This window comes from Thalia democratica, chromosome 3 (genome assembly GCF_965202585.1).
Source record: "Thalia democratica chromosome 3, ktThaDemo2.hap1.1, whole genome shotgun sequence".
NCBI lineage: Eukaryota > Metazoa > Chordata > Thaliacea > Salpida > Salpidae > Thalia > Thalia democratica.
Window position 1 is genome coordinate 43,263,374 of NC_139167.1, and position 12,760 is coordinate 43,276,133.

Here is a 12,760-nt window from a genome sequence, read left to right on the forward strand (position 1 = left end):
AAAAACTATGCTACTTATGTATTTGAAACATTCAAAGACTAAACACTGTAAAATATTTTTAAAGAATGTATCAAGTTTTAAAAGTTTTATATTTTTCAACCCATGAATTTTGACTGCCTAAAAAGACATTCAGTAAAATAATTTAAAAATTTTTTTGTTTAATTTAATGTAAAATTTCAAAGCTTTTTTAGCTTTATAACAAATTTAAGTGACTAGTTTTTAAAATTTATACTTTATTTACATAAAGTTTGAGATTTAACAAAACAATTAAAAAAACTTTACGGAAAAGATTTATTTTTTAACTTTGTAACAGTTTTTTAACACAGTAAGAAAAAAAAAATCTTACAATATTGTTGTAAATATACATTGGCTATAATAATTTTTTTCATAATCTTACTAAAGTTAAAATAAAATAAGTCAAACTTAATATTTCAAAGTTTTTATTATAAAGCAATGTTTCGCCCTGTAGGGCTTTTATATTATCATTAAATTCTAAAAAAATGAGTGCTATAATTTTGACTGTTAAAATAAACCAAAAGTTAACAATATAAAATAATCGGCTTCGAACTTTTCAAAAAATTGTTGAAATATAATTACTAAAATTGCTTCATGTAAACTAAAAAGATACCCACAAAAATTAAATTTAGTTAACAAAGTAGCTTATTGTTCATATACTGAAGTTCATAATGTGAGTAACTATTAAAGTTATCAAAAAAAGTATAGTAAATAGGTTAAAAAACAATTTGATCCATTACTTATAACAATAATTTATATTTTAAATAGTTTTAACTTTTAGTAAATTAAATTTTTTTGAAAAGCTGTTTTGCAACAACTTTCAAATGTCAAAAAATACGGTTACATGACAATTCAAATTTTTAAAACAATGTTTATGGGGTAACGTCTCTAAAAGTATATACTTGATAAAAATAAAAAGTGCTCAAGTAGGTTTAATTATTAAGATTACGTTAGAAAAAAAAATCTGAAAAAATATATTTATAAAAGCAGAAAAAAGGTACTATATTTTAGTAAATTTGAAAACATATTATAGCCATATCTCAACAAAAACTTGAATTTAAAAGAATAAAAAATGCTCTTGTACATATAATTAATAAGAACATGACGGTAAAACATTTTCGCTTTTTAATATTAATTAAAAGAGATAATTACTCAGAAATAAAAAACTTAACGGTTGGAATTTGAATTGTTAGATTTTAAATAGTTGTGCACCCAAAAATACTCGTTACTAAACTAACTTACTAAACTTACTAAACTTTACTACACTTAACTAAACTTTACTAAACTTACTATACTAAACTTACTTTTTTTAGGTTATTATTATGCTTTTCTTAAAATATTTCATCTATTCTATAAAACTCACGTCATATAAAAGTTTTTATTTATTTAACATCATAAAAAGTTTTAATTTATTCCAAAAATTCAATTATTTCCTAAAAAATGTGTATGGCGAAAGCAAAATTTTTTGGAAAATAACATTTACAAAATGCAGTTTTTAGTGATAATAAACTTTCTTATTTATTTTGTTCATATCAAATATCTGACTTTTCCTCAATTTTTTTGGAAGATCCCTTTCTTTCTTGACTTTTGTCTTTTTTTTTTGTTTTTCCTGACTTTCCTGACTTTGTGACAATCAAAACAATTACCAAAACAATGTTTAACTCGTTTAAACAATTTAAACGAGATCTTCAGTGGTTTAATGAAATCTTATTTCGGTAAAATCTTTTTTTTTTTATGTTTGACTCCCCCCCATGCCTTTTAAAGTAGGTTATAGGAATATCTTGTACAAATTCGTATTTTGCTCATGAAGTAATTAAGTAAACTAACTTTGCATCGGCTTTTCTTTTGAGCAACCTTATGCTATTTGAATCTGTTAAACTTTTATTAGTTTGTTTAACAGATTGTTTATTTTTACTACTTATTTCAAAATCTAACTCCAGTTCTAGATCAGCATTTAAATCTATTTGCTCTTGATAAGTTTTGTACAAAACGTCTGGATGGTTCCAAATCTGCAAAAAATAAAATAAAAACAAGAATAACAAATTAAAAACTGTAAACATTAAACTTAAAACTTTAGAATATTTTCTTACACTATTTTTTCAACAAACTATCAAAAGTATGCAAACATAATATTTTTTATCAAGTAAATTATACAGGTATATTTAGCCTAAAACTAAGAGCCGGAAAATAAACCTAAAATTTTAATTTTTTTCAAATAACGTACCCGACAACAAACAGAAAATGCACGAATGGGGTTCAAACAAGATTGCCAAGAAACAGAAGAAGAATCTTCCTGTTGATTACTCCTTGCCCTCATGTATGCATTGTAAAGCTTTTTTTGGATTTTGCTTAGTCTAACCATCAACACATATTCTTTTTTTTCGGGTAAAGAGTGACATAATACGGAGTGTGACCTAAAAACTTATTTTATTAGTTTTCTAATTAGAAAAAAAAGATTATCTAAATTACCTAAAATGCAATTAGACTTCAACTTTGACTATTAACAGTTTTAGCTTAAATTTATTGAAGCTCAGTCAATTCAATTTATCTTACGTTTAAATTAAAAAATCTGAATAAACAATTTTGAACTCTATTTATAAAACTATTTATATGCAGGTAAAAATTAGATAACTGTAACTAAAATTTTGAAACAAACTGATTACAATGTACATAATAGTAATTGTAACGTATCAAGTAAATAAAGTCTTATTGTCTAAGTGTTGTTTGTTTGGTTATTACTTGTTTATACTTCCTTTAATTGCGTTTTATATAAAAGTTACTTTTGCTAAAATTTGCATATCATTAATTTATAATTTGTTTGTTATAATACAAACCTTTACAATAAATAAATAATTTAATAACTACTTCAAACCCAGTTTGTTAAGAGTTCATATTTCACCTAATAGTTTAGCAAAGTTTAGTAATGGGTAATTAATGACAATAGTTTGAGAACATGTATAAACTAGATTTTTATATCTATATAGTTTGAATTAATTTTTACATTAAATAAAAATAAATTTTACAACCTTCTTTGAACAAAGCCTTTTAGCAAGTTATGAAGAACATGAGACCTACATCTCATTAATTTCCTATCTTCTTTAGTGCTATCAGTACCTTGTCCGTTTGTAATTGGTCGCTCAAACAAGTTATAAAACTGACGTTTTGATCCAAGATATTCTGGTCTAACAAAATCAACCATGCACCAATACTCGACCAAATTGTTCTGTTCAGAAAAATAATATATTATTTATTCCTTTCATCAGTAGTTTACAAAGCTAGCAAAAGACAAGATTTATCAACTTATACAGAAACAAAGTAATCATAAATTAATCAAGAGAGTAAGTAAATAAGTAAGAGAGTAAGTAAGAGAAAGACAAAACAATTAGTGTCATTTAAAATCAGTTAATCTTGCATTATAACTAATCTATAGTAAAACTAAACATTAATATAATGACAATAACACGTTTTATAAAGTATTACGAAAATAAAGAAAGAGTATGACCCAATTTTTTTTCTTACATAAAACAGGTTCCCTTAATAAAATACAAATAGCTTCTAGTTTAAATATCTCGAAAACTATACTAAGTGTTTTAACTATTTCAAACCTTTTTAAATTATAACTGTTTGCACACGTTGAGTTATTTACAAAATTTTCTGCAATAAACAAACGTTTGAAGCGTTCAGAATTTTAACTGGTATATCGTATTTCTTTTCTGAATAGCAAAAATCCTCTACACTCCTTGGCACATGCTCTTTTATCATTTTTCTTAGTTGTCTTGTTGTCAATCAGATATACCTTGCTTTACAACAGCAGCTGAAGTGGTAAACTACCATACTTTTATTTAAGCTGGATATTAAACCTTTACCGCATGGTGTTATTAGTGGTTTTGACGTGAAAATACTTGGGTTGGCTGCATAATATGTTTTTCTTATTGGCAAATTTTCTTTTCTAACATTTCTTAAACTTTATTAATGGGTGGGAGTTTTAAAGTAACTACACATTTTTCAGTTCCTTATGTCTTTCTTATATCCAAGTTATCAAATGTAATTTAATTGTTTTGTTAACTAACTCTTGTAGGTACCCATTTTTGTTTAATAGTAACTTGATCTGATTGATTCCACTTAGTATTAGCTCTGGGGAACAAATTTTATGTGCACGATGACACAGAATTATGACCAGATTCACTGATCTCTTTAAACTACAATCGGATTGAAAATTAAAATTTAAATAACTTGTAAATAACTCAACATGTGAAAACAATTATAATTTAAAAAAGTTTAAAATAGTTAAAAAATTTAGTAACGTTTTCGGTTTATTTAAACTAGAAGCTATTTGTATTTTATTAAGGGAACCTGTTTTATGTAAGCAAAAATATTTGGGTTAGACTGTTTCTTTATTTTCGTAATACTCTATAAGGCGTTTAATTGTCATTATATTAATGTTTAGTTTTACTATAGATAAATTATAACGTAAGATTAACTAATTTCAAGTGATACTAATTGTTTTGTCTTTACTTACTCTTTTGATTACTTTATGATTACTTTGTTACTATATAAGTTTGTAAAATCTTATCTCCTGGTAGCTTTGTATTTTATTGCTCGAAATATATTTAGTTTACAGAACTGTGTATCTTATTGTACAATTAATGATCAGAACTGTTTCATTATTAATTTTAAATGAAGATTTTGAATGTCGCTTATAATAAAAACATATATGAGCATATAAGATAGTCCTTAACTCAACAAACATTCAGTTTGACCGAACATTTCTAACATAAACTGTTATCCTAGTTTAAGGTGTCTACTCTACAGCAAAAAAAAATAGTTGCCATCTTAAATTGATTTGGATGTACGCCTTAAATTTGTTCTGAAAACTGAGTCGTGATTTATAAAGCTTTCTTAAATCTAATAACTCTTATTTTGCACTTATTTGTCAAAACTATCTACATAAAAATTTAAGTGTAAGAAACAATAGCGTTTAGAACCACAGGATTTACAGAAACCCAAACTATGGCAACTATGCCAGGGAAATTGTTCATAATTTACAGTTTTTTCAGTCGACTTTTTATAATTCTACTAATTCTCATTTTGCTCTTAGAAAGTTTTAACAATTAGATATGTATTTTTATGTTCATATGATAAAATATAAATCTCAAGCACTCACTTTAAGAACTATCAATAATATACTGTTCAAATATTTTTTTCAAGTATCACAAAGACATATATTTAACAAAAAAATTACTACTTAATAATTTCTCATAACTTTTTAATCAATTATTCCATAACTCTACAACCTGCATAGGGTAGCCAGTTAGGACAATACGTCGTTTAGTTTTTATTTCTTTCAACCTTTCAGATGTTCGAGCACCATTATTTTTAATCCTATGGCCTTCATCACAAATTATAAGATCAGGACCAGGATTCAGCAACATACTCATTAAACCTTTAAAACAAAATATTTGAACAGTTTAAACTTTGCAAGTATTTACAATACATGCTATTAGTTTATCTTACTATATAAAACTGATTAAAATAGCTTTAGTCTGTCAAATTTTTACACAAAATTTAAATCAAAAAATGAATTAATCGAAAAATATTAACTAAATTTAAATTAAACTTTCTCAAAAGCGATTATTTCATCTATGTTCTATTAAGTATCCTGTTGATTTGATGCTCTTTTGCATCAAATCTAATGTGTAGTTAAGATGATTTTATTTTTATTTTTCTAAAGTGACAAAATTATTTGAAGGTAAATGCTGTAAACATTGAAACTTTGTTATAGAATAGGAAATATTTATTTTAAAACAAACTCTAAAATAAAGCAGTGTAGCAATTACCTTCTTTTTTTTTTCAATTGTTGCTAGGTAAAATAGCTTTTCATAAAATTGTACAAACATAAAATGTTCAGAAACTATTTAGTCAAAAACAATTTTATTAAGTTATGTATTTTTTAAATGAACAAAACATACATTTAATTTAGTAATTGATATGTTGGCAGATACACAAAAAAATTATGTTAGTAACTACTGTGTCATAGTAGGATGTAGAAACTAAAACAGTAAAAGTAAAGTTCAAGGTAAATTAATGAAAAGTTTATTAAGTGAAAATTAATTGTTTCAAACTTAGATGACTAGTTTTATACAATTTTTTTATACAAATACATGGAAAAAGAGATGAGATGATACATCATTTCTAAAAAAGCAGGCTATAAAAATATTAAATATATTCTAATATTAAACAAATTATTTTTTTACAAATACTTATAGAAAAAATTAAACGATAATAATAAAGATAACTTGTAATTACGACTTAAAAGCTCGTATCTATAAAATATTATTAACTTTAGGAGTTTACTGTAATTGAGTAGTTTTTTTTTTGTTCAAAATATATTGTAAACCTTTGTGTAGATTTGATTTCCTATCTTCCTCGTCTACATCAATAGGTTGGCTTACCTTAGGCTTCTTCTTTTTTTTTCTAGAACGTGCATTTCTACTTGTAGTCAATAGTCTGAACATCTCATAACCTAACAATAACACACCACCCTTTTCTGTCCATTTAGTCACAACCTTTGATCTAAAAATTGGTAAAACTACTAGTTTTCAACTACTATACAACAAATTTATATTAGACAAATGTATTCGAATAAAAATAGTTTTACTTATCACTCTGGTGTAAAATACTGAACTCATTCCTTACATTTAATTGATTAAAACTACTTTATGACAAGCAAAAAATAAAAGCTTATTCACGTTATCATATTTTTCCTAAAGCAAAAAATAAAGTAACTTTTATATTTCTTAATGTTTAAATTATCAAAACGAAGTTATAAAAGCATTTTATCAAAAAATTGTTTAAATAGTATACTGTTTGCATATTATTTTAATTTATTGTAAAGTTAGATGATGTACCTATAATGTAACAGTTGACGAAATATTTATATAAATTGTTTATTAAAATTTTAAATAAAAATATGTTTATAAAAAATGACTACAATGTTAAGCTTTACTAAGCATTACAGCAGTGGTTCTAAAGGTGTGCATATATGCATAGTAACGTACATAGAAATTATTTTACTGTTCAGATAAAATTTAGCAATGCAAAAAAAGAAATTTTTATAATTTTTGTTTTTTCTTGTTATATTAAAAAAGCTAATTGTAATATAAATTAATTTTTTAATAAAATATTTATTAAAACACTCAAAAAAAAGGTATGCTTTTTATAACCTTTTTTATAGTCTAGTGTGCAAGAACTTACTTTACAAAAAGATACTGCGTACAGCTTTTGAAAAGGTTTAAAAAAACACTACACTAAGTATACCACAACAGTTAATAAAAATATAAAAATACAATGCACATGTAAAATTTTCAAGTTATATAAACTAAAACAATAATAATAACAAATAAGTTTCAAGTTAAAAATAATCAGTAAATATATGATAATACTGATGTTACCTAGCATCTATTGTTTTGTGAATATCTCTTAAAATATGAACTGTAAAACTTCGTGGCTTTACATCATCATTATTACACAAACTATTAGTTGGTGGAAGCCACTTGTCAAATTCAGCTACCCAATTCATCAACGTATTAACCTGAATAAGTCATATAGTTAGTAGAAGTTTTGATAGTCATAAATAAATACTGAATACTATTACCACTATTTTTCTCTGAAATGTTATTAAAAAATTAATATTTTTTTTAATATTTTATATAAGAGTTAGGTAGCTTTCTACAAGCAAGAAACAGGGCATTATAAGCAAAGTTCTTTGCGGGCCGCTATAATTTTATTTTACTTACAATAAAACTTAACAATTTAACACTAAAACTTTAACAAAAATTTTAACGAGCTTTTCATTAAATTGATGAGATGACTTACTTATAAATAATAACAAAATTATAACATTCAATTACATAACTTTACTAGTTTAGTTTTTGTTGCCAAGCATATTAATACATGAAGACTTGTTTAAAACTTGAGAACTAAAAATAATTTATTAGTTTTATATTGATAAAAATCAAAAAACTCATCCACTAAATCAATAAGTTATTGAAGAAGTTTCTGAAGATCAAATGTATAATTGCAACATACTTGCTTTTTTATTAATTGGTAATTCAGATTTACATTTAGCTTATAAACATTTCTAAAACCAAAAAACTTTTATTGCAGGGTTGCTCTTAAAACCTTATAATATTTATCAACTGACAAAAGACCCTATTTTTTGGAATATAATTTTTATTATCATTTTTTAACAAACTTAGTATAAAAAACTTTAACAAATTTGACTACATCTCTAAAGTTAAGTAATATTTTTATATTCTATAAAAACTGACTTATGTTTATACTTAGTTTTTATATAAATCCAGTGTAAATTTTTGTAAAAAAAATTCTCAATCCCCACCCCTTTACCCCCTTCAGGTACACTGCGGACAGGCTGAAGATATAATATGTATTATCAAAAACAACCAAAAACCTACTAGATTCTATCAAATCTATAAAATAATCAATACCAAATCCGCAAAGTATACTTCTAAACTTTCTTAAACAACTTTGCAAATGTTTTTTTAATCCATTTTAAAACTTATTCTAAAGTTTTTGAACAGTATCAGTATAAAAAGTTGATTTTCATTGTAATAATTATTACAAGATGTTAGTCACAAAATTCATTAAAATATGAGTTGACCTTGCCTCCTTCTTAAGTTTAAATTTTAAACTTTATAAAAGATTTACGAATATCAACTTTACACGATATAACACCCCCTAATTTAAGTTCAACGCGGTTTCGGTCCACTGTGAATTTGTAATATAATAATCATCATATAAGCATAACTGTATAGCAGGGGTCAGCAAACTGCGGCCGCGAAGGGTAAATCTGCGGCCTGCGACCACGCTTTTTCTTTGAACAGAATGCGGCCCGCGCGAAAGAAAAAAGAGCGGCCCGCGAGCATGTAATTGTGGCCCGCTGAACAACAATATATTTCCATTTGATTTTTTTTTATGATTTGTTGTAATTTAATTAATTTAGTTTTACGTCCATGTACAACATTTTAAAACCATCAATAAATTTACTGCTTAGGATTAAAACTTAAAAAAGACAAATTAGCTTTCTAGAATTTTTTTTCATCTGTTTAGATAATAACTTACTTCTTACAATAGTTACTGGTCTGAAACAAAGTTTTAAAAGTACTTAAAAAAAGTTAGTTATGTAATACATACTTATTAAATAGATAAACTAAGTGTAAATTTATTCTATTGTGTAAAAAAGTAATGCACATTGCACATTAATTTATTAACTAATATATCATTTCTTTACAATTTAATTTTTTTAATGTAATTTATACCTAAGTTTCTCTTACAGACGTTTTATCACTATCTATTATATTTGAGTGTGTACAAAAACATTTGAAACAATATAACATTAAGACATAAAGTATATTAGTTTATTCAACTTTTGTTTGACACATTTTTTTTCATAAGTTTTCTGTGCATTTTAAATTCAGTCCTATGCACACCAATGTACACAAAAGCTCGTTTCTGGAATTTTTTTTACTAATACTTAATTTGAATTAATTGTAATCTAAGCATAATTTTATTCTATTATAGTTGTTTTTTCACTTTAAGTATATTTAAGTGCGTACAGACACAATTCAAACAAAATAAAAAAAGACATTAAGTAAACAATTTTGGGGTTCAGAAAACATTTAATATTTCTACTAAGCTTTCTGCACACTAATGTACACAGATGCCTATTATATTTAAGTGCGCACATAGTTTTTTAATTAAAGTAAGAAAATGATATTAGGAAAAACGTTTATTTATTCAAAATAAATCCTTGATTTTAAAAATTAGACTCTCAGTGAAGATAGGTCAATTTACATGCACATTAATGTATGTACAGTGTACACTGATGCTCAGTTTTGAAAAAAAAATCTAAACTAACACCAGGGTTGCCACACACTTAGGAAACTCAGGATATTTTAAAACTTTTGAAAATATCAGGGTGACTCAGGATATTACGAATATCTAAAAAAAAACTTAGGATGATTCAGGCGAGATTAGTTTTTATATAAAATGCTCAGGATAGTTTTAAGATTTATAAATACCTCGAACCAAATGTTTTCTCGGTTTTATTTCTCAAACATACTTTATTTAAGAACCTAATTTTATTGATATTGTAAAGTAAAAAAAAAGATGACTTGGGTCACTCAGAACATTTTTTATTGACTTAAAGAGTAGCAACCCTTTAATTCTTAGGTTAGATTAAGTGTAATTTAAGCATCATATTCTACTACAAATGTTTCTTCATTAAATAATTAAGTGTATACAGACACATTGAAAACGATATATGACATAATTTTAAATATTTTTTTGTTTAATATAATTTTGGATGCACGACTATTCAAACTCTAACAATTCAAATTGTTAAAAAATGTTTTAAAGGGCCACAACTCAAAAAGTAATATATATACAAATAAAATTCTTAAAAACGTATGTAATTTTTATTGATTTCTATAATCCATTTTTTATTTGCAGTATCTTTAATTATTTTTTGAGATATGGCTAAAATAAGTTTTAAAACATAATAATTTTTAAATATCTCAAAAACTATTTAAAATTTTGCAAAGAGAAAAACTAGCATGTAGATATTAATAAGACCTACAAACTTTTTTTTTTATATATATATTTTCAATTATGGTCTCTTTAAATATTTTTTTTAAGAATTTGTGTTGTCGGAATTTGAATTTTCCGAACTTGAATTGTCATGTAACGATACATTTTTCTTTTTAATAATATTTCTTTGCAAACTAATTCAATTTCTAAGCGTTGCACACTAACATACACAGATGTTCTTTTTTTGAACTAACATTTTAATGTATACTTGATTTAGGTATGTTAAATTTTTTAAGGCTGTATATTGATAATTAAATGGGTTTACACTTATTCTTTTTTAAATGGAAGATAAAACAATGAAGATTTGCCATAAAACTCAATAAAAAATTAGTTTTTTATTTTACTAATGGCTTAATAATTTTTTATACTTAAAAAGAAACATTTTCGAAACTTATCTGTTTTTTCAAAGCTAACTTATGGTAATTAAACTTTAGTTTTTTCGCTGTATATAATTATCTAACTGTTAATAAACTTTGTTACTACTTTATTTTGTGAATTTTAAGTCACTTTAAAAAACTCAAGTGTTTGTGCAATTTCTATTTATACTACTTTGGATAAATCTCCAAATTCTAAAAATATTTTTAAAAACTGTAGTTTATAAATTGTAATTTTTTTCCAGTCCAGCTACATATCATGAAAATTTTATAACAATCGTAATTTAGGTATAAAAGCTTAGTTAGAGTAGTAGATTTTATTTTATAGAGTTTTTAAAAAGCTTCAAGTTGCTCTTTACCGTTTTAAAAAACTCAAATTAGTTTTTGAGATATGACCGATTAAAGTCGGGCCGCATAATAGGTTACCTATAAGAAGGGAAAACTATAACAGCAAATAAAGACTATTTTATTTAAAATTTAACTCCTCCTACATTTTACAAGCAATTTTTTTTCATATTTTAGTCTAATCTTAACACCAGTGGTCGGCACGGTGCACTGGTGCACACTAGTGTACATGAATTTTTAAGGTGCACGAGACTTTTGGGGTGCATGAAACTTATTTTGGGGTACATGGATTTTTTTTTTCGCGCAGAAACTAAATTAAAGTTTTTTTTTTAATTTTTCTACATTTAACACATATTCAACCTTGATATCTAATTGACCATTTTGTTGTTAATAAAACGACCATTTTTGTACTCTCCTAGTTCTATTCTGTTACATTATGTAAAAATTCTTCCACCCTTAGCCGCCCAAAGAAAAACCGAAGTGAGCAAATCTCATAGATTCTTAAAACAAAACAAAACGGTTAGTATTCTATTAATGTTTAATTTTATTAACTCTTATTGATTAAAAGCATTTAGCTACATTAAAAATCACTAAATTAATCAGCTTAATCAACTGATATTTGACAAAAAATTAGTTAGGCCAAAAAAATTCAATTATGTTTTACTTATAATAAAACTAAAGTATAGGAAGGGTCAATAACAGGGCTGTCTCATACTTAGCTCTCTAAGAATAATTAAGTCTAGTTTTAAATTATGAAAAACCTAGACCAACTAAGGCTAGTTTTAATATATTTACAAAAACTTAGCTTGACTGAGACTAGTTATAAATTTATTGAAAATCTTGGGTTTATTTCTATATCTTTTAAAAATCTTCAACTGTTGCTTTACTTGAAATTTTTTAACTTTTAATTAATTATTAATATTTAAATAATTTAAGATCTATAAATGTCTAATTTTCATTGTAATTTAAATATATACCACTCTATACATACCACTATTTAAGGCTAGCTTGTGTTATAAGTCTAGTCTTTAGTTACTCAGGCTTATTTTCTGACTCAAAAAGTGGTTAACATGTAATAGTGTCAAACTTATCGCTTAATAAAAAACCATTAAGCTAACCTAACTAAATATTTAAATTTACCATTCAATAAAAAGTACCAAGACTACTGATCGTTAATTGGGGTAGTAACAATGTATTAAATTAATCTAGCTAGTATTTAAGACCGAGGTGTTACAAGTAAAATATTGTTGTAAAAATTAGATCATCAATATTAAAAGTTTATTAAAATTGATAGGGTAAACTGGTAAATTTAAAGTTAGCGTGTAAAAATTAACTGGGTGTTACCAAGTTATTAGTAA

General features: G+C 24.9%; 1 protein-coding gene across 3 annotated transcripts in view; it reads right to left on the minus strand.

Moving 5' to 3' along the window:
- Positions 1-12,760, minus strand: part of LOC145832686 (helicase ARIP4-like) — a 59,268-nt gene that overhangs the window by 25,662 nt on the left and 20,846 nt on the right. For all 3 annotated transcript variants that reach the window (XM_082939992.1, XM_082939991.1, XM_082939990.1), the window contains exons 9-14: positions 7,467-7,606; positions 6,413-6,588; positions 5,310-5,458; positions 3,042-3,238; positions 2,240-2,429; positions 1,843-2,024 (exon numbers count right to left, since the gene is read on the minus strand). In XM_082939992.1, the coding sequence (XP_082796118.1) occupies positions 1,843-2,024; positions 2,240-2,429; positions 3,042-3,238; positions 5,310-5,458; positions 6,413-6,588; positions 7,467-7,606 (1,034 nt within the window). The remainder of the gene's footprint in view (positions 1-1,842; positions 2,025-2,239; positions 2,430-3,041; positions 3,239-5,309; positions 5,459-6,412; positions 6,589-7,466; positions 7,607-12,760) is intronic.